The following is a 22,397-nucleotide window of genomic DNA, read 5'->3' on the forward strand; positions in this document are numbered from 1 at the left end:
TAAAATCTAATTACCCTCCCCCCCAAAAAATTAAAAAATAAGTTTAAAAAAAAAGTTTCAAAGAAAAGTTTCAAAGAAAAAAAATGTTTAAAAGAAAAAAATTAAAAAATAAGTTTAAAAAAAGTTTAAAAGAATTCAGGGGGAGGGTACCCCCCTCAAAAAAAAACCCCTAAAAAAAACCAGAACAAAAATGCCAAATCATATACCTTCCTGAAGATCAATCACTTATTGGAGGCTAAAAAATAGAGGCCACAGGAGACAGACCTGTCCATGACCTGACATCATCCCAGGAGCAAATTCAGTATCTCTCTCTATAAGAAAAATGTCCACATTTTAGAGGGATGTTTTTAGTGGGCACAAGAAAGGGGGAGTTTTATGTAAAAAGAAAAGGATTTGCATCAGCCCCCAGAATTCCCAGAGCTTTCCCTTACCCGACAGTGTTCAAATGTTCTGTGGGAACTGGCTTTATTTTGTATCATGGTATCTCAGCCGTTCCTAGGTTCACCGTTAGGCTGTGTTTCACTCTATTCCACAGAGGCATTCAGTGCCTGCTGTGGTCAAGAGCTGGGGTGAGAGTTGTGGGGACATTAGGAGTCCGGCCCTTCTGGCACAGAAGTGCCAGTGTGGGTGGGAGATCTGCAGTCCAGATAAACAGTGCAGAGGGTCACATGGTGACAAGTGCTTTGGAAGCAAACCGAAGCAGGCTGTTATGGACTGCGTGTTTCTGTTCCCCCTGAAATCCCCAAGTTGAAACCCTAGTGGAGATGGAACTCGGAGGGGGTGATTAGGTCATGAGAGTGGAGCCCCCATGAAAGAGATTAGTGCCCTTTTATGAAAAGGCCAGAGAGCTAGCTCACTCTGTCCATAATGTGAGGACATGACATAAAGGATGCTGTCTACAACCCAGAAAAGGGCCCTCAGCAGAACCTTGGCAGCCACACTGGCAACCATGATGTGGACTTCCCGCACCAGAACTGTGAGACATGACTGTCGGTTGCTGATAGGTCACCAGTTTATGGTATTTTGTTGCAGCAGCCAGAGCTAAGATACAAGGTGAAGAGTAGAGTGGGCTGGGGAGGGCGGGGCTTGGGACAGCACATAGGAACTCAGAAAGACCTCAGTGGAAAGGTGGTCTCTAGGAAGAGGAAGGAAGAAGTGGGAGAGAAATCCAGTGGTTCTTGGGAAAACAGCCTTCCAGACAAGGGAGCAAGTGCAAAGGTCCTGAGGCAGGTGTGCCTTGAGAGATGTGTCAGGACATCATGGAGGGGATGCAGGGGTCAGGCAGGCAGGGAGTCAAAAGCCACTTCAAGGACTTCAGCTCATATGCCATCAATGGAGACAGGGTCCCGGGGTGTGGGGGATCTGAGCCAAGGAGGATCAAGGCTTAAACTTCACCTTCTCTTACTAGGACCACACTATCTGCTACACTGAGAACAGACACCACCGGGGCAGGTAAGGGCTGCCCCAGGAAGCCTGGCTAGGAGGCTCTGTAATCACACAGGTAAGAAATGATCCTGCTTTGACTAGGGTGGAAGCCATAGGGTGGATGCACAGTGGTTAGTTCCTGGGTCAATTTTGAAGGTAGGGCTTCCAGAATTTGCTGCTCGATCAGATGCAAATGTGAAAGATAAAAGTTATGGGTGACTCTGAGGCTTTCAGTCTGAGCAAACAGAACCATTTATTTATTTATTCGGATGGAGAAGCCTGTGGAAGGGGCACAGGTGAAAGCGTGAGGAGGGGTGGTTTGTAGCACAGTGGTTTTAAGAGTATTAAACATCCACGTGGAGACCCCGGAGAGGCAGTCAGGCTGGTGCCGTTGAACCACAGACGTTGCTGCAAACCAGAAGACTGGGTCCTCCAACTTCTGGGATGATGACTTGCAGGAAAGATATAAAGGCACAGCAGAAGGGACTCAGGAGTCACCAGTGAGTCAGCAGGAAACTCTAACAGAGAGATATCCTGATACTAAGTGAGGAAGAATTTCAAGGAAGGGCTCCACCCAATGCTCCTGAGAAGGAAGGTAAAGGGGGAAAATCAATTACTGGAAAAACCAGAACAAGAGGCATTCCACCCAAAGAGGGGTGAGGGTAAGTAGGGCGGGTATTGGCAGATAAGGGACACTAGATTATCATCCTGGTGATGCTGCAGTTCTGCTCCTGACTGCAGGGGGCACTGCAGAGCTGAAGGCATTCCTGGTAATTGATGGACTGATAGCCTTAGGGTCTGTGCATTGCATTGTATGCAAATAATTTTTACCTTGGGGGAAAAAAAGTTAAAAAAAAACCCTCTGAACTCTAAGATCGACATGAAATATGTGGGTGAAAGTGCACCGACACCCACTATTCTACTTTGAACTGCATTGATTAAAAAATAAACTAGATGACTGAAACATTATGCTGTACACCAGGAAATGATGCACTGTAGCTGACTGTACTTCAATAAAGTTTTAAAATGCTACCATAAACAAACAAACAAACAAACAAACAAACCAGATGGAGAGAAGGCCAGATAGGGAATAAAGAAAGTAGAGTAAAATGCTAATGAGAGAAACCAGGAGGCAGGTACAGGAATGCTCACTATAAATTCAACTTTTTGGTATATTTGAAAATGCTCATCAAAAATTCGGGGAAAAGTATTATTCATAATATTTAGCAACTTGGAGGTTTGTGATTTGCTCAGACAAAGCCAGATAAAGGTGAATTTAAGTGAAAAGCATGGGGTGGGGGGACACTGCTCAGAGGACCCTTTCTGCAAAGGTGAGAGGAAACCAGGGAGTCACAGGGTGGGGGCAGGTTTGTGAGGACAGACTGCCTGTCTGCTCACGAGAATTACCCACAGACATGAAGATGGTGCTCAAGGCAACAGGAACAGTTGTGAAAGACCAGCTCTCAGCCTGGCTCCTGGGGAACGCAGATCCTGCACCCCTGACAAAAGGAGGGAAGCCGGAGTAGGTGGGCACAGGTGTGGAGATGCACGGAAGAATGTTGCTTTAAATCCTGCAGGGAAACTCTCAAAGATGTCTACTTCATTCATCACAGGGAGATTCTGCAAGGGGTCCCAGGCGTAGCTAAGCATACCTCTGTGACACAGAGCAGATGGTGTTACATAAATTCGTTTTCTCATGCCCCTCAACTTCCGCCTGTATTCCAGCTAAAACTCACCTGCCCAAGAACTGCCTGGGAGCATCCTTTGCCTCTACGTTTAAGACTCTCCCTCCCATTTCACCAAGAAAGACTTGTTTGCTTTATCTTAACTCTTATCTTGGGACACTGACCTAAGAGCCAAGAAAAAGTCAATTCAAAATACCAACTGTCTATGTCAATATTGTTAAAACTTTGGTGACAAATATTTTCACAGATCAGATGGGTTCTAATCCCTTTAATTATTTGCTTGCAGCAAAAGTGAACGAGAAACCAAGTTGGCAGCTGAAACACCTTGATGAAAACTGTAATATCTGGCATGTAACTGGGAAGAAGTTCAAGGAACTGACTGGTATCACTGTCACAAAGTGCTTTTCATTCTAAACTATACATGTTACTACATCTATTTTTAAAGGTTATAGAATTGATGGTTAAATATGTGTCAATGTCTCCATTTTAGCAATAAAAATAATCATCTATGAATACATAAATGAATTTAAAGACAAAGCCCCATCTCCGGTAGAAAGGTAGATTTCCAATTTTTAATATTTATTATTTATTTAAACCTTGTAATGAGTGTCACTTTGATGAATTATGTACCAATAATCACTGTAATCCTCAATCAATCCAGGAGAAAAATACTTAACGCTTACTTCCTGAAGGAATGATTTTTATGTAAATATTTACATTTGAGAGAATTAAGACAGAATGATTAACAAAAGACTTTCAAACATCAAGTTACATCACATTAGGATAGAATTCTGTGTGGACTGTAGAATAGAAATATAAGTGCAGAGAGAAAAAGGGACTATGTAAACTATCCAACAGTTAAAGAAAGACTTGTTTGTATTTTTTTTAATTAATGATATGGGCATTAAATTATATGACATTTAAATAGATTCAATTTAAAATAGAGACTGACTTTTATTTTTAAATGTCAGTATTTACACTTGGATGGAAGTGACATAAGCCACAGTTAATTAAATTTGGGTTAGACCTTTAGATGTCAAGACAAAAATACATGAATGCAAAAGCAGAGTATCTCAGAATTCTTGCAGGGGTCACTGGAGCAGGACATGTGAGGTACCTCTGGCTGAGGTAATGCTCTGTTGAATCAAACACGCACGTCTGGTGGGGAGGGTATAGCTCAGTGGTAGAGCACATGTTTAGCATGCATGAGGTCCTGGGCTCAATTCCCAGTACCTCCATTAAAAAAACAATTAAATGAATAAACCTAATTATGTCTCGCCGAAAAGCAAACAAGCATGCATGTCTGGAGGCAGGAAGTGCGAGGCAGGTGCTCTGAGCTCCAGGGACCAGTGACAGTGCTGTCTGTGGACATGAACATGCATCTTAGGACTTGTCATGTATATTTCTGCTTTTGAAATCTCCCCAGGTCACCCCATAGTGAGATGTGAGCATGCACTGAGCCTTGCAGAATGCAGCATGGTACATGCAAAGGCGGGACGCTCTGCCTCATTGTTGGCTTGTGTGGAGTCAGGGAGGACAGTCCTGGCTCCTCTCACAGGACGCCTCAGCCCCCTGAGATTCCAGCACAGGCATCTCAAAGTCAGAGCAGGAAGATCCACGGGTGGGGACTGCCGCCATCTCAACTTACCATTTGCAGCCAAATGTTGGTTGTTAAAACTTGGTTTTTCTCATCCTTTAAAGTAAAAAAAAAAGAGAATAAAAAAATATGTTTGTATGGTGTACAGAAGAGGAAATGATATCATTATTCACGTACGAATCAGACTGTTGGGACTGTGGGGAGTGTGTGGAAATTAGAATGCACCAAGCACTTCCAAATGTACTCAAGAAGCCTTTCCCCAGAGTGAAGCTTTTCTATTTATTTTGAAGTAACACGCATTCATTATAGAGCACTTTGAAAAGATGGAAAAGCATAGAGAGGAAAATTAAAACCCTGCAGCCCCACCCTCCAGAGATGACACTTGTTAATGGTTTCAACTGTTTTATTTTACACTGTAAGAAATACTTTGTATAAAATTTTAAAACTTTAATACAAATTTTAATTTATAATTTAATATAAATTTTTAATAGTTTTGAATTGGATGATTTGGACCATGGAGTATGTGGAAATTAGAATGCACCAGGCACTTCCAAATATACTCAAGAAGGCTTTCCCCAGAGTGAAGCTTTTCTATTTATTCTAAAGCAACACACATTCATGATAGAGCACTTAGAAAGGATGGAAAAGCACGGAGAGGAAAATCAAAACCCCGCAGCCCCACCCCCCAGAGATGACATCTGCTAATGGTTTAGCTTATTTCCCTTTATACATTTTTAGCAATTTATATAAAATTAAAATTTGTGATATAAATTTTAATTTATAACAATAGAAAATTTTAACAACTTACATAAAGTTATAAAACTGTTAAAAAAAACAAAACTTAGTGCAAAGGCCAATTTTTGAAAGTCAAGTTTATTGCCAGCATGTATAGAGTTCTAAGCAAATGTAAGTATTTTATGCTTCCCTCCCTGGGAAAAGGAGCCTGACCTGTGACAGCTGCCATGCCATGTGCCAACTGGGCTGCATGGACCCCATTTCCCACAAGCCCTGTGGGTCTGCCTGCCTTTCCTTCCAGATTCCATCCACTGGGCAGCATGCCAGCCTGTGACACCCACCTGCAAGATACATCCTGTCCAGGTGAGCCAACTAAGGGTCAGAAAGGTGAGGTAACTTTAGGAAGGAGCCACTGACACTTGGACCTGACTGGAGAGCCCCCTTTGCCTATTTCCAAACTAAGTGTGGGCTCCTGCAGGACACCAACTATGCAAGCTATCCAGGCAGCTCGGGAGACGTACTGACTGTGGCCTTGACCCAACACCAGGCACCTAAACAAGATGCTGGTCAACATCGAGCCTTTTCGACTGGGATGCCACCAGCTTTTTATCATGGCTGGCAAAGGCCACAACGGCCCAGCAAAAGCCAGGGTGTGCACGGAGACAGAGGAGCAGGTTTCTTGTGACTGTTCTACTGAGAACACAGTTACTCAGTATTCTGTGTTCAATTCCCACCTAAAAGACGTTGTAAAATTAGCACTTTCCACCTTTTCCAGGAGAAAGCACTTATTAATGACCCCATGCCGAGATGCCCAGTGGCTGAGGCCACCCTGAGCTCCTCCAACAGGAATTGCCTGTCCTGGTTCACTGGTGGCATTCGCAAAAACAGAGCCAGCAGCAAAAAGAACACCATCTGTGGGGGTGTGGTCATGTGCAGGGATGCAAATGAGACACCAAGGCCACTTCTCATTAAAATAAAAAGGTGCTGAACGTGTATGGAGTTGGCGGAGATTCTCTGATGCATCAGTGCCCCTACCCCGCAGATCACCCTAGGCACGTCTGAGAGGTGAGACTGGGTGGCAGGAAAGTGCAAGTGTAAATCCTGTAGAGAGGATCAGGCTGCCTAGGAAAAGACAGGGCTGGGTGGGTCCCAGGCCAGGGGCTGTGTCCAGAAGAAGCTGCCAATTCAGTTACAGGAAATGTATATCCCATTTCACAAAATAACACATGCCAGGGGTTTTGGAAGAAAAAGTCTTGGAGCCAACCTTTCTCCGTACTGTGCGCAGGGCGAGCAGTCCCCGACAGAGCGTGCATTTGACTGCATGAGTGCTCAGTTCCAGTCCAATCTACAGCGTTATTCGAAAGCACTGATAAACTCTTTCAGGACATATGTCCCCTGCTTCAACTTATTAAGGAGCTGTTGTTTTTAATGGACTTAAAATTAGCCAGCATTCCATTCAGGAGGCTTCCCTTCTCTGAATGGCATCCACATCTTTATCTTCCGAGAGAAAGGCTTCTGTGGTTTGGGAGCTCAATGACGACCAATCTAATTAAAAGGCTTTCTTCCTTCCAACATGCTGGCTGAAACCTCATTAGTGTGAAACGGGATTTCTGTGCTGTGCAGCAGCATGGGGCTGAGCAGGGCATTTCAAACTGTAATTAACATAGAACAGCAACCAGCCTCCACCAGAAGGTGCAGCAGTGGAGAGCCTCCACCAGCAGAGAGACTGCTGTCTGTGTCCCCAAGATGGGACCCCCTCCATCTCAGTCTGTGCAGTGACTGGCTCCCCTGGCTCCTTCCCACCCCTGTGTGAGGTATGTGTCCCAAAACCCCCAAACCCCCCACAACCCCCAAAGACTGAATGTGAAACCTACCCCCACTGTGATGGTGTAAGGGGGTGGGGCTTTTGGACCCTGTTTAGGTCATGAAGGTGGGCTCACTCTCAGGACCAGGACCACCAGAGAGCTCCCCACCCCTTTTGCCTCATGAAGCCCCAGCTAGAAGTCTATGACCTGGGAAGCTGGCTCTCACCAGGCATCAGATCTGCAGGCACCTTGGTCTGGGATTCCCCAGCCTCCAGAACTGTGAAACATAAATGGGTGTTGTTAAGCTCCCAGGTCCGGGGTACTTTTGTCACAGCAGCCATGCTCATGGGAGGCAGAGCCCCCACACTGTCTGACCTCCAGATGGGCTCCCTGCCCTCGTCTGTCTGGCTGCACTGATGGAAGAATCCATTCTAAGTCCTGCAGACAGCACAAAGCCCCTTCACAAGCCCTGGTCCAGCCAAGTGTGCATTCATTCATTCATTCATTCGACAAGTATTTGTGGAGCTCATCCTGTGTCAGGCATCACGCCAGTGGGAACATAAAGTGTGGGTGGAGGGTGGGATTTCACAGTTCAACAATGACACACCTCTAATTACATATAGTGACAAGGCACAGAGGAAAGGGCAGTTCACTTTCAGACAGGATGACAGGGACGTGGACTTTACCAGAGTATCAAGGGTGGGGCCCTGAGGTCGAGACTTTACCTTGACTCCCTGTGACCTGTGACCTGTGACAACAAAAGCCAGGACAACCTCCCGCCCACTGTGTGTGCCCCTTACTCTTCAAGAATTTGCTGCTCCTTGACTCCTGGGGCCTGCTCTGCCCAACGCCTTCCTCCTCCCTCCTACGCAAGTCCAGGGACTCCTGGAGCAGCAAGGGGAAGCACTGGGGAGGCTGTTTAACCCAGCGGGGAGCCTTCCTGCCCTTTGTCCAGCTGCTTCAGAAGGAACCAAGCAACTGTTTCTGGGGCTGTAAGTACAGAGGATGGCTTACAACCCCAGCCTCCAAGGATGCGGCCAGGGGACCAGGGCTGGCACGGTCTGCACAGCTAGGTCTCCCCCACACCCCACAACCATAGTGCCTTGCGTCCTGAGTCCGCTGCAGGATTTCACCTCTACCTTCAACTGCCCTGCCCCAGGGTCTGCACATCCTGCATACACTGAAGTCAGGTGGCAACCTGGGAACTGGGACAAGTTGGCAGGTGCATCTGCAGCTCTGGAAGGCCCTTCAGCCTCAGGCATGCCGGCTCCACTCCCACTGCCCAGAATCTGCTTTGCAGCAAATCAGTTCCTCCCCCCACCTCGCTGAGGGAAGCCTTCTCTTCTCTCACTTGTTCCTCCCCCACCGACACCTCAGCCACCAGCTTCCCCTGTGGCACTTGAGCTTGTCTGAAACCATGAATCAGCCAGTTAAGCTGAAGTCAGCAGTTCCATCCCACACAGGCTGCAGGCACATTGGTCCCACGCTGGGCATTCCAACCCTGACCCCAGACCCCGGCCCAGGGTCTCTGCATAATAACCAGGCATAAGTCCCTGGAGAACAAAGAGCACAGAAGCTGGGCTGGGTTCCAGAGATTCTGGACCCCCAGCAGTCACCTGCAGGTAGGCACAGGGGAGCAGAGCCCACACCCGCCAGGGGAAAACCCTCCTTCCATCCGGGTTCCAATCAGCTCTGGCATTCACTGTATGTGGGTTTCAATATTCTCTTCTGGGAAGTGGGGACAGAACAGCTACCCTACTACCTACCAGTGTGGGGGGCACGAGGGCAGCGGGGGGACCCAGCTGCAGTGGCTGTCCCTGTGTGGTCACTTGCGTGCACACGCACACACACACATGCACACGGCTCCCCTCCAAGACTCACGCTCCTTCCCGACCCTGGGATATCACGGGAGGACACAGGACCCAGGCTGCCATGGAATCACACCAGACCAGTGCACAGAGCACCCCTAAAACCAACCGCTCCTTTGTTTTCAATCTGAGCACCTCAGAATAGCATTCAGCCTCAAAACAGAAGGCAATCCTGCTGTTTGCGACAGCATGCAAAGTGAAAGAAACCAGACTCAGAAAGACAGCTACTACATGATTCCACCTGCATGAAGATGCTAAAATAATCAAACCCACAGAAGCACAGAGCAGAACGGGGGCTGCCTGGTGCCACGGGCCCAGGACGGGATGGGCGGTTTTAGTCCACGAATGCAAAGTCTCAGTTCTGCAAGATGACAAGCCTGGAACCTCCCGTGCGGCATCGCTAATAAGCCTCTGTGGGAGAATTGACAGTGGCAAAGAGGGTAGATCCTCTGTTAGGTGTTCTTATCCCAGAAATAATATCTGTAATAATAAAGAAAGAAAGATTGCAGGAGGACCCTTGAGGAGGGGATGGCTGGGGATGGCGTGGATCGTGGTGAGAATTTCACGGGTGTGTGCTCACCTCCTAAGTCGTCAGACTGTGCACAGGAAATCTGGACAGCTTTTTGTATGTCAATCATCCCTCAAAAGAGTGCTTTTTTTAAAGTACACTTTGATTTCAGTAGTCATGCTTTTAAAAATAAATCTCCCGGAATGCTCGTGCGTCTGTTTTCGAGCACAACCATTCTCGTGGTGTGTGATGTGCCGCCTTTTACTTTTACAGCCACTACTCTCCCGGAAGTTACGAGGTGACATTATCCAACATTCTGCAGTGCTCCCAATACTTTCTCTTTGCTTTTGTGTAGATGCTGAGGGAAAAAAAAAAAGGTGGGGGGAGGAGGCAACAATAAACCTGAGTCTAAATTCTTGTTTGCAGGGAAAGTGGCTGGATAATATAAATTCTTACTTGTGTCATACTCTGTAGTTTGTAACTTGGATTACTTCTTTTATCTAATTTCATCCTTCCACCAACCACATTTTTGTCCTGTTTTCACAGAAAAATAAGTGGAGAGTCTGTCATTTTCCCTGAGTCAGCAAGATACCAGGGCTGAGGAAAAGACTCCTGATTCAGAATAAGGAACCAAGTCCCACAAATCAATAAGAAAAGGGCAGACAGTTCAACAGAAAAATGGGCAAAAGATGATGAACAAGCACCCGGTCTTCAAGGAGGAGGCTGCCAGGAAGTGGAATCCGGAAATCACATAGCTAAAGCTTCAATTAAGTTTGCAGCCTTCTAAATGTCATGCACACACACACTTTTAAAAAACTCATTTCAAGTGGGGAGGGTAGAGCTCAGTGGCAGAGTGTGTGCTTAGCATGCACGAGGACCTGGGTTCAATCCCCAGTGCCTCCATTAAAAAATAAATGAGTGAATAAATTAATTAATTTTAAAAACCTAATTACCTTCCCCCTAAAACAAACAAAAATAATAATAAAACTCATTTCAGCCTTGTGACAACCCCTCCCCGGTACTATTATTATTCAGTGTCCAAGCGTGCCCTTCCCAAATACAGCACACGTAACAAGGTGTCTGAGGCAGGACTAAAAGCATGCAGAGCTGGACCCCAGAGATGCCTGAGTCGCAGACTTTCCCAGTGAACTCTATCAGAAACCTGGTCAGGACATCTCCCATCAAAGCAAGGTCGTCCAAAAATGTAAGCTAGAGAAGGGGGCTCCCAACAGACCCTTCTGTGTGGAACTGGTGCAAAGGTGGGCTTTTTTTGTGGTTATTGGACATTTATTTCTAGTATGTCTACAAGCAATGAAGATTAACTGGTTTAGTAAATTAAACAGCAATAAATAAGGACCGCACATAAGGAAAGGATAATATGAAAAAAAAAAGCCTACCACCATTATAGAGCAGAAAATTAAAAATTATGAGGAGACACATCCTCATAAGACATGGACAAGATGAAAAAAATTAGAATGATGGATTTATAAACATAGCTTGGCTAAGAATGAATGAATGAATGGGTGAATGAAAGCATGAATAATTTAAAATAGCAAATGCAAGAAAGAAAGGAAAGCAAGCAGGCGAGCAAAAAACACCAAGGGTAACCTGGAAAAAAGCCCCAAACAAGAAGAACATGAGTTCTTTCTGACGTATATGTAACTCAATGAAGCCTTGGATCCAATTAAACATGACTTCAAAGATGAGGTTATGAAATTCCCAAATGAAATAAAAAGGAAGACTGCGGGGCTAAACAAATAAACTGAGAACCAAAACAACACGGGAATGTGGCTGATAAATCAGACAGAGAAAGGAGCAAAACAGACTTCGATGAAAATCGAGTTACCGGCATGAAGGCAAGGCATGAGATAATGGCTGCGTGTGTGGAGGAAAAACACAGACATGCAGTCAGCTCAGGACAAGGAGGTGGAGGTGTCACAAGGAAGACACAAGTAGAAGTGAGATGGAGAACACACACTCCGGGAACAGGAAGAGTCCTGGGGTAACGCACAGGGGGCAGGCACACTTCTGGTTTTAGCAGAACAGCTGACTCCACAACCTGATCACCATCTGCCTGCAAATCGCCTAGATGTGCTGGAGGAAATCACAGAAACGCCTTCTTCAGTGCAAACAGAGGCTCACAAAAAAAGGAAGCGAGATCCTCAGAAACCAAAAATACAAGAGGAAACTAAAAAGAACACCGTCAGCATATAAGATGCGTGGGAGCAGTGGTCAGTTATGTCCACAAAGAGGGTGAAGGCAAGGCTCCACTCCACAGGAAAGGGGAGCTGAGTCACCCCCCTCCACATCCATCCATAGGACACAGGGGTCCTGAAGAGCCCACTGCCAGAAGGAAACGGAAGGAAGTCTGTCTGTCTCCGGCTGGGTTGACAGCGGAGGGAAAAAGGCTGTACTGCCAATTCCTAAGAAGTGTGGAAATCTTCAGTCGGATGGGGAAGTCAAAGATAAACAATCCACAATGCCTGGGGACTCTGCAGACGGAGAAAGTAGCATCAGAGCTGTTTCACGACAGTGCAGTTTGAGGCACCAGACAAGAGCAGAGAGAACAAACAAAAGAGCAAACCAAAAAAAAAAAAAAAGGCAAAAACCAAAAACCATTTTGTTCAGAGACCACAATCATGATTATGCCCCCCTGACGCAAACTGTAAAACATCTTAAAGTGAAAAATCCTCCATTACCAAGACAGAGAAAACCAAGCCAGCAGGAATAAATCCCCGAAAATTCAGATAAGAGAAATACCGGAGGGAAACACGGAACACGTCTGTTTAAGATAATTAAATACATAAAGATACCAAGAGCACAATAAAAGAATAAGATACTCTGGGCGGAAACAAGACCAAACAAAAGTACAAGTTTCACAAAACTTAAAATGTAGTCGCTGAAATCAATACTCAATGGATGGGTTACAGCCTAGAAAGACATGAAATTATAATTAGGAAAGTGAAGACAGATCTGGACGTATGACCTAAAATATAGGAAAGAATGATAAAAAAAATGGAAAACATGAATGCTTAAAAAACACAAAAAAGCCAATGAAAGCACCCGAGATGCATCTAAAAAGGCTTCAGAAGGAGAAAATATAAAGAAATAATGACTGAGAAATTTCCAGAATTGCTGAACTAATCTTCAGGCTAAGGAAGCACCATGAGCTCCTCAAGAAGATAAGAATGACTCAAAGGTTAATCGAAGTTTAATCATATTTTCATCTCTGATATATAAGGAGCTTAGAATTAACCACTCCCACGCTTACAGCAAGAAAAAAAAATGAAGATACTGAAAATCAGGGACTTTGGCTGGACACTGGGCAAAGTGCCACACGGAAACCCGGAGAGACAGGCAAATTCAGAGTCACAGACAGGAAGACCTGATTACCTGGGCAGAGACCACTGCAACCATAAACTGGCAGGAGCACCTCCATGGGAATTCTGCTGAGTCTCTGGTTGCTGAGGGTGAACCTGAGTGAGAATAAGAAACCTCCAGGGGCCACAACCTTGTGGACACCCTACACTCTCACGGATTCTATCTCCAGGAACTCCACCAAGTTCTTACAGTGAATATGCAAGAAAGACTCCCTCGTAGCTCTGACATGGAGAGGGAAGGAGTAACTCGGGAAACAGGCCATCCGGCACCTTCTCCATAGCCAAGGCCCACTGTCCAAGCTCTGCAGAGTTTTCCCTGCCATTCCTCCCACACCAGCACCCTGCAGCCTTTCTGTCTCACATGACGACAGGGGATGGTAGGCCTACTGGGAGGGAAACACCTGTGAAGGCCACAGCCCAGGAGCACAGCCCCACCGAAAGCCTAAGATGTAAACCTAAGACGGCAGAACACTCACCCTCCGCCACGTCTTCCCACCACACCGACACTCCAGTGTGACCGTGAGCTCCAGATGAAAGATGGCAGACCCTCTCTGAGGAGGGTACAGAAGGAAACCCAAAGTCAAGACGGCACTAGAAGAATTTCAAACCTCCGGCACCTAACACTACAGCAAACATTACGTCCTCACTACTAGCCAAACTACCAAGGGAGTCACACACTAATGGTGTATTTACTTAAGTTTCTATGACATTATAGGACATTTCTGGTTTATGACAGAAACACCACGAGGCAACTGAAAGACAAGAAGTCTGAAGAGATGAAGCAAACATCAGAAAGAGACTCTGATATGACGCAGATGTTGAGATTATCAGACAAGAAATTTAAAATAGAGGAGGGTATAGCTCAATGTTAAAGTAGGCATTAAGCATGCGTGAGGTCCTGGGTTCACTCCCCAGCACCTCCATTAAGTAAATGTACAAATAAGCAAACCTAGTTACTTACCCCAAAACAAAACAAAACAAAACAAAAAGAAATTTAAAATAATACAATCACTACGTTAAAGAACTCTAAAGGAGAAATAAACAGCATGTGAGAACAGACAGGTGATGTCAGCAGGAATATGAAGACGCTAAGAAAGAATCTAAAGGAAATACTTGAAATCAGAAATGCAGCAACAGAAATAAAGAATGTCTGTCTGCAATTTGAGTATTTTTGTCAAAAATGTACAGATTCCATTAAATGGAAACATTTTGGAAGAAAGAAAGAAAAAGAAAGAAAGAAAAGAAAGAAAAAGAGAAAGAAAGAAAGAAAGAAAGAAAGAAAGAAAGAAAGAAAGAAAGAAAGAAAGAAAGAAAGAAAGAAAGAAAGAAAGAAAGGAAGGAAGGAAGGAAGGAAGGAAGGAAGGAAGGAAGGAAGGAAGGAAGGAAAGGAAGGAAAGGAAGGAAGGGAGGAAGGAAGGAAGGAAGAAAGAAGGAAAGAAAGAAGGAAAGAAGGAAAGGAAGAAGGAAAGAAAGAAAGAAGGAAAGAAAGGAAGGAGGAAAGGAAGGAAGGAAGGAAGGAAGGAAGGAAGGAAGGAAGGAAAGAAAGAAGGAAAGAAGGAAAGGAAGAAGGAAAGAAAGAAAGAAGGAAAGAAAGGAAGGAAGGAAGGAGGAAAGGAAGGAAGGAAGGAAGGAAGTAGGAAAGGAAGGAAGGAAGAGAAAGAGAAAAGAAAGAAAAGAAATGAAAGAAAAGGAAAAGAAAGACTGATGGTCTCATGAATAGACTGGACACAACCAAGGAAAGAATCAGGAAGCTTGAGAATACATCACGGAAACTTCTGAAACTGAAATGCAAAAAGGGAAACCATAGACCATCCTATAACTGTGGGACAATTTCAAAAGGTCTAACTTTAAGTAATCGGGTTACCAGAAGAAAAAAGAGCAGAGCAGAAGGAATAATCAAAGCAATAATGGCTGAGAATGTTTCAAAATTAATGACAGACACAAATCATATACTCAGAAAAGTGAGGGAACACCAAGCAGGATAAATGCCTAGAAAAACAGACAGGGATCTTAAACCTATCGCAGAAATGGAATCAAAATGGATCATAAGCCTAAATACAAACTGTGAAGCTATAAAACCAGAAGAAAACGTCAGGTGAAATATATGGGCTCTTAGGTTTAGTGACAAGTTTTTGGCTACAGCACCATATGATGATCCATGCAAAAAAATAAAATAATTAAAATGGCTAAGTTGGATGTGATTAAAACTTAAAACTGCTCTGTGAAAGATGCTGTTACCAGAACAAGAAGACAAACTGCAGATTGGGAGAAAATTTCTCAGAATCCATCTCTGATAAAGGACTTGTATCCAAAATATAGGAAAAAAGAAGAATCAACAATAAGAAAACAAATAACCTAACTAAAATACAGGCACTAAAAGATGTGAACAAACACCGCAATGATGAAGACAGACAGAAAGCAAACAAGCATCCATTCTGAAATGACGATTGACGTGTGTCATTGAGGAATGACAGATGACAATGAGATCCTGCCACACACCCAGTAAATGACTCAAATCTAAAAAACTGGCACCGTCAATTGCTGGGAGGATGTGGCACCAAGGGAACTCTCATTTACTGCTGGTGGGAATGCAAAATGATACAGCACGTCTGGAAGACAGTTTGGCGGTTTCTTACAAAACCAAATCTAGTGTCACAGATTACCCAACAGCTGCATTCCTAGATACTTACCCTCTGATTTGAACTTTTATCCACACAAAACCCTTATTGTGGAAGTTTATGGCAACTGCATAATTGCCAAAACTTGGAAGCAACCAAGATGTCCTACAGTAGGTGAATGGATAAACAGACTTTAGTACATCTGTACAATATATTATTATTCAAGGATAAAATGAAATGAGCTGTCAAACCATGAAAGATAGCAATTAACCTTAAATGTATATTGCTAAACTAAGTGTGAGTAGCCAGGCTGAAAAGGCTATAGACTGTATGATTTCAATTATAAGACATTCTAAAAAAAGGCAAAACTAGAGCTGGTAAACAGATCATCGGTGGGGTGTGTGTGACAGGGCTGGGATGACTAGAGGGAGCACATGGGGTTTTTAGAGCAGAAAAACAATTTTGTAGGATATTACAGTAGTGAACACAAGACAGAAAGCATTTGTCAAAACCCATAGAAATTTACAGCACAAAGAGTAAACCTTAATGTACGCAGATTTAAAAGTAAATCATTTAGGAAGTTGGGGGATCTAGGAGGAAATGCAAAATGTGACAAATGGATCTAAATACACTGCAAAAGTTATGAATCTCCCTGATGGATCTGAGGGAACAGGGTGCTGTCCTAAGTACGTTCCAAAATGAGGCATCTGTAAGGAACTTATGTAAGTACTGCACGCTGGTTGATGAAACTATTCTTCATTGAAGTATGGGTTAACAATTCTAAAACCACTGTGTGTGAGCTGTAATTTAACAATTCAGTGAATGGATGGAAGACAGTGGGAGTCAGATTTCTCACTGTTGGGGTGGGAGGAAATTAAAATTACCTACTTGGTAATGGGTAGCGTTGGAGATAGAAGGGTGCACTCATGTTTAGCTTAACATGGGTTCCAATGTTACATGCAGAAATATCCACTGATACGTGTAGATATGTAGGTTAGTATACAGACACTTATCTCCTTACTGTCAACTTCAAGGGCCTAGAAATCATGACGCCTCAGTAGCCATGAACTCACACACTGACCGCCAAGATTTTATTTCTTAATTATTCCCCAATGGAAAGAACCAGGGGTCCTAGAGAAACAGCTAACTCCAGGTGTCAGGCAGGAAATACACAAGATGACTGGGAGCATCATTTAGTGCCAAGAAGTCAGAAAGTGATCAGACAAGAAGTACATAAAGTCACACTGATGAGGCACATCAAAGAGACCCAGGAACAAATCATAAAAACACCCAGCTGGCCAAAGCTGGGACAATTTGAGAAACAAAATGAATAATGCAGGACTGAATTATAACCAGGGTATAAGATAAATATCCTCAAGTCCACACTGCCAGAATAACTGAACGAATAAATAAATGGTTGAAAGCAGACAAATCTCTCATGCAGAGGAACTCCAAATAATTTATACGGATACGCCACCTTTTCAGGAGGTGGAGCTTAACTCCCCATTACATTTAACATAGGCTGCATACAGAGACGTCCTGGCAAAGACTACAGTATAGAAAGGGAGGGAAAAAAAGAGTAACTGTACAGTGGAGAGACCCACATACCTTAAGCCAGATGACCAAGGTCAACATCAACAAGGGTGAGTCATAGTGACAGACGTGCCCTTGATACACCATGATGAGAAGGTTATTTGAACGCTGTGGTCTTCCTCCCCCAGACACATCACCCCAGTTTAACCATGAGAAAAACATCCAACAAATTCCAACTGAGGGCCATTCTACAAAACCCCTGACTAGAACTCTTCAAAACAGTTGAAACATCCAAATCAAGGAAAAGTCTGGGAAACTGTCACAACCAAGAGGGGCCTTTGGAGATGACTAACTGGAATATGCTGTCGTGGATGGGGTCCCAGAGCAGAAAAAGGACAGTAACTTAAAAAACTAAGAAAAATCCTAACAAAGCATGGACCTGAGTTTAAAATAATCTGTCAATACGTGTGCATTAATTAGAATGAAAATGTACTATACAAACGTACAATGGGACACTTCAACAAAAAAAATAAGAAATTTTTTAAATGTACAATGACTGTAACAGGGGAAACAGGGTACATCTTCATAAGTTTCCTCTAAACCTAAAGTGGTTCTACACAGGGAACCCTATTCGGTACCTTGCAGTAACATAATGAAAAAGAATATGAAAGGGAATGTATGTATGTGTGCGTATGTGAAACATGATGCCGTACGCCAGAAATTGACAACATTGTAAACTGACTATACTTCAATAAAAATAAAACAAGATAATTTTTAAAATTAAAAAAATAAAACTGTTCCAAAATAAAACGTGTATTAAAAAAAAAATCACACTGTAGGGAAATTGTAGTATATGAAAAAAAGTCCTAGAAGCACACGGGGTCAAAGTCAGTTTATCTACAGGGAATGAAGGCTGCCCTACCAGCAGGTGGCGAAGTGCAGCAACCAACAGCTAGAAGTCAGTGAAGTCACATTTCCAAATTCCAAAGCATTATTGTGGAATTCGACTTAGAATTCTAGACCCAGCTAAACTGCAATCCAAGAGTCAGATTAGAATAATGTTTTTTTTTTCAGACAAACAGTGTATTACTGACACCTCTTCACAGACAGTATTACTATCAGGTGTATTCCTGGCAGAAGAATAAACTGGATTCAGAAGAAAAGAGGGGGGTGCAAAAATTTGACTCATGGTAGTTGACACTCTGAAAATACTTTTAAAGATAAACACGAACTCTTTTCAGGTTATTTTTGACTTCTGAGTTTATGGATAAAACCAATTTCATTGTTTACCCTCCAACTAAGTGTTTCTTCTACTTTCTTTCTGCAACTGAGTTTATGGATAAAATCAATTTCATTGTTTATTATCCAACTTAATATTCCTTCTAGTTTCATCTTGCATCAAATCTAAGACACCATTCAATTGTAAGACATCTATTTTCAAAAAGAAAAAGTTCAAATGAGAAAAAAATGCACATCTTAGAATTGATGGACCATGGCGCAAACTTTACAGATAATGAGTGTTGAAAAAGGTACTTGATGCAGGAGAGACTTCTAATGATCTGTTTCATTGTCATTCACTCTAATGTTTGAAAAACAACCAGGGGTAGGGAGTCTGACCTAAAACCTAAATGGTGATTTCTTCCAGAATCAACACTGAGATTTTTATAAATTATCAGAATGGTAGAAAAAATGTCTAAGCTTGCAGAAGCTCCTAAACTCATTTCAACAGAGAAGATTAAAAGGAATCACCTACAGGAACACGTTACTAACTACAAGAACTAGAGAAGAAAAATAACGAACTTCATTGTAGTGACATCAGGGCACTGACAACTTCAACTCAGGCAAAGAAGTTGAGTCATTGTCAGCAGTTTCCAAACATCCAGGCTTCATTCACGTTACCCTGCACACTTTAATCAGGAAGATGAGGCTGTTTCTGCTTTGTAAATAAGTTCATTTGTGTCTTTTTTTTTAAAATCAGATTCCACATTTAAGTGACATCAAATGATATTTTTCTTTCCCTTTCTGGCTTACTTCACTTAGAATGATGATACTGTATACAGCACAGGGAACTATATTCAGTATTTGTAGTAACCTATAATGAAAAAGAATATGAAAAGGAATATGTGTATGTACATGTATGACTGAAACATGATGCTGTACACAGAAATTGACACATTGTAACTGACTATACCTCAGCTAAAAAAAAAAAAAGATGAGGAACGAAATGGGACATTTCCCTTTTCAAATATTTCAACAAGAACACCACAGAAAAGGAAAAAAACAGGTATTTAAAGCAACCAAAGGGGCAGTAAGGAAGAGGAAGACAGATTAATATCCCGAGACCCCTTTGGAGGGTCAGGGGTCAGGCAATGGCTGGGTATGGGTGCAGCTTCTGCAGCCCATGCCTGAGGCAGGCATACGATCAGTCACTGGTGCTGAACTCAAGTAACCGGAGGAGTGTCCCACAGCAGCTGAACTTGAGTGTCTCCCTCTCTAAGCTGATTCTGGGATCAAATGCCCACACCTGGTGATTCCCTATTCTTGAGGACCTGCTCTCTGCGATGCAGATACGTGTGGGACGGGCAGGAGCTCTGAGGGTCATATACCAACATGCACCCTCCATGGAGCCTCCACAGGTCCCACCCTGACCCAGGAAAGGAGCTCTGCCCACAGCCCAACATGGCTGCCCTCAAGCTGCCCAGCCTGCACCAACTCCAAACCTGGGAACACAGCAGCAGAGCAATCTGACCATAACGTCCTCCCCTCGTGACACCAGGCAGGGCCACCTTGGACACCCGTAGGCTAAGAGGATGGCTGGAATGATGGACATCTGCCAAGAGAAAGCACTGTGATGCCTTCTCTCAGACTCCCAGTGCACACTTTATCACGGGGTCTAAGACGTCCTGAATAACCTGATTAAGCTTGGGTTCCCCAAACGGATTTATAGAACTCTTTTTGTTTTTCTTTTCGTTTTTCTGTGAAATCGATAAATATTGAGCCCCCATGGATCTTCAGGCTCTAATTCTTTTCTTCCAGACTGGTAGAGAGCTAATAAATTACTGGCAGCCAGAAATACTTTGGCAATTCATTCTAACTTAATCACTGCGCAGTTTGAACACTTAGAAAGGCACCTCTCCCTCCCCCAGCCCAAAAGTCCATTTCCCATTTAATCCAGAGGATAATCAGATGCCCTGATCTCCACGAACAATGAGGAGCTGAATAAACCAAATTCTGACTATTCACAGACCTCTTTTCTTTCTTCCGAGAAGCACAATGAAGTGACTCAAGCCATCAAGCACCCGACACCAATTACCAAGAAAAACGTTCCTCTGCCCAAATCAGCAGGGAATTACTTGGGAACTTTTTCATAATTCGGGTGATTCAACAGTTTGCATCAAGTTCCAAGGTAATGCCTTCTTTCATAAATGACCTTTTGTTAAGCATGAGCCACTTAATATGTCAGGGAAAATTTTTTCATCCTAAACTCCGGACTGGCCAGGAAGTAAGTGTTCAGTGCAGGGAAGGCCTGAGTTTGTATCTACACAACGTCTACAACTGAATGTCTATCCCCGCCACCTCCTAACCCCATGCTATCTATGACCATACCCTCACTGGTAGATCAAAATCAATCTGCTCCTACTTTTACATTCATTATCATCCAGAACAACAGTCAGTTTCTGTTCAGTTGAAAGAAGCAGTGACCTGATCCTAGCTGGATTCCACAGAGAGGTTATTTCAGAGAATGATGAAGTAAGGAGAGACTCCCAGGGAAGGAGGGACCCCTCAACATCTCATGATGGGGCCCACGAACTCTCCTGAGCTGCCAGGATGAGTCGATCTGGCCTCTTCTCACCTGCCAAAGGCACTTCCTAACGGCCCTGACCAACCACACGCCATGATACTCACCTACCCCTCTGCCCCCAGGAGGAGTTCCCCAAGATCCCACCTAAGCTGCTCCACCAGGAGTCTGAGGTCATCCCTCTGTTCTCACACATTCCCCGTATCTCTGACAGTGGCTGGTTCCATCAGAGAGGCTCCGGGGAAGGACGTGAAAACAACAGAAGAACACGGCTTGCCTTCTGGCTCTTGCTAACTGCATATAACCCGCTAAGAAGAATGAAAATCTTGCCCAAGAAACTCACAGATGAAGAGGAAAGACGTGTTACTACCAAGGCTATGAATATATACGGCTGCTTTGGCGGGAAGGGGAGAATCAGGCTTCCCAAAGATGCAACCAGGAAACAAGTGACAGATTGCTTCTCAATACAGGTGTCTTCCCTCATTTCACTGGAGTAATTCTCACATCACATTTATAAATGTGACAAACAACTGCCAACGACTGCTACATTTCCACAGTCTGGGCTCTACCTCCTCTGGGTGTGGGCTTGTGGACTTTCCACCACAGAGAGTAGGGGATGATCCCGAGGAAACAAAGGAAGTGGCTCCCCTAACCATGGCCCTTTTCCTTAAATCTGTACTCAGCCAGAGGTGTGTGTCTGGACAATAAGCCAAATCACTTGTCAAGTATTTTATTTGTTTATTCTGTTTTTGGTGAGAGGGAGGTGATTAGGTTTATTTACTTTTAGAGGAGGCACTGGGGATTGAACCCAGGACCTGGAGCATGCTAAGCATGTGCTCTATCACTTGAGCTGTACCCTCCCCATTGCCTGTTAAGTATTTTAAAATGATGAGCCATGAGGGTAGTGTGAAACTCACAGTCTCTAACACTTTGAGTCGATGTAAAATAGCATGTATTTCCTTCAGGGCAACCTTCAAGTTACCTTCAAGACAAAAGACTTTAAAGAAAATATATTAATATTTTGGGCTAATTCCATATCTAAGAAGTGACCCTAAAGAAAAAATCAGGCATCAGAATAAACATGGAAGTCCAAAGATACTATGTATAGTGCCAACAATATTATCCACAAGCTGACTGCCCAATAATCAACTATTTCATATCCACAAAAAAGAATACTTTGCAATTATCAAAACGTTTTCCAAGGAAAAGAATCATGGGGAAAATATAATAAAATATAAAATGGGAGAAAACTGTACTTATATCCTTACCCAATCTTTTAAAGAGTTGCTTCAGTTCTATTCATGATCCTCATATTTCTCATCCCCTGTTTAGACATGAATATGATCTATTTCAATACTGAACTTCCCTGTGAAATGTTCCCTTATGCCCAGTCGGCTTTACTAAGAATTACTCGACTTTGCTAAGTAAAATGTATGCAGGATGT

General features: G+C 43.6%; 1 protein-coding gene across 3 annotated transcripts in view; it reads right to left on the reverse strand.

Moving 5' to 3' along the window:
- LOC102528718 (neuronal acetylcholine receptor subunit alpha-7) overlaps positions 1-22,397 on the reverse strand; it is a 107,209-nt gene that overhangs the window by 59,855 nt on the left and 24,957 nt on the right. The window contains exons 1-2 of one of the 3 annotated variants that reach the window (XM_072950652.1): positions 18,077-18,133; positions 4,759-4,803 (exon numbers count right to left, since the gene is read on the reverse strand). The exons of 1 other annotated variant lie outside the window; for it this stretch is intronic. In XM_072950652.1, coding sequence (XP_072806753.1) covers positions 4,759-4,761 — 3 coding nt within the window. In that variant the 5' untranslated portion in view covers positions 4,762-4,803; positions 18,077-18,133. Of the gene's footprint in view, positions 1-4,758; positions 4,804-18,076; positions 18,134-22,397 lie in introns of those variants that run through there. One more of the 3 variants, XM_072950650.1, reaches the window with a different exon arrangement.

The sequence above is a fragment of the Vicugna pacos genome, chromosome 27 (genome assembly GCF_048564905.1).
Source record: "Vicugna pacos chromosome 27, VicPac4, whole genome shotgun sequence".
In the NCBI taxonomy this organism is placed as follows: domain Eukaryota; kingdom Metazoa; phylum Chordata; class Mammalia; order Artiodactyla; family Camelidae; genus Vicugna; species Vicugna pacos.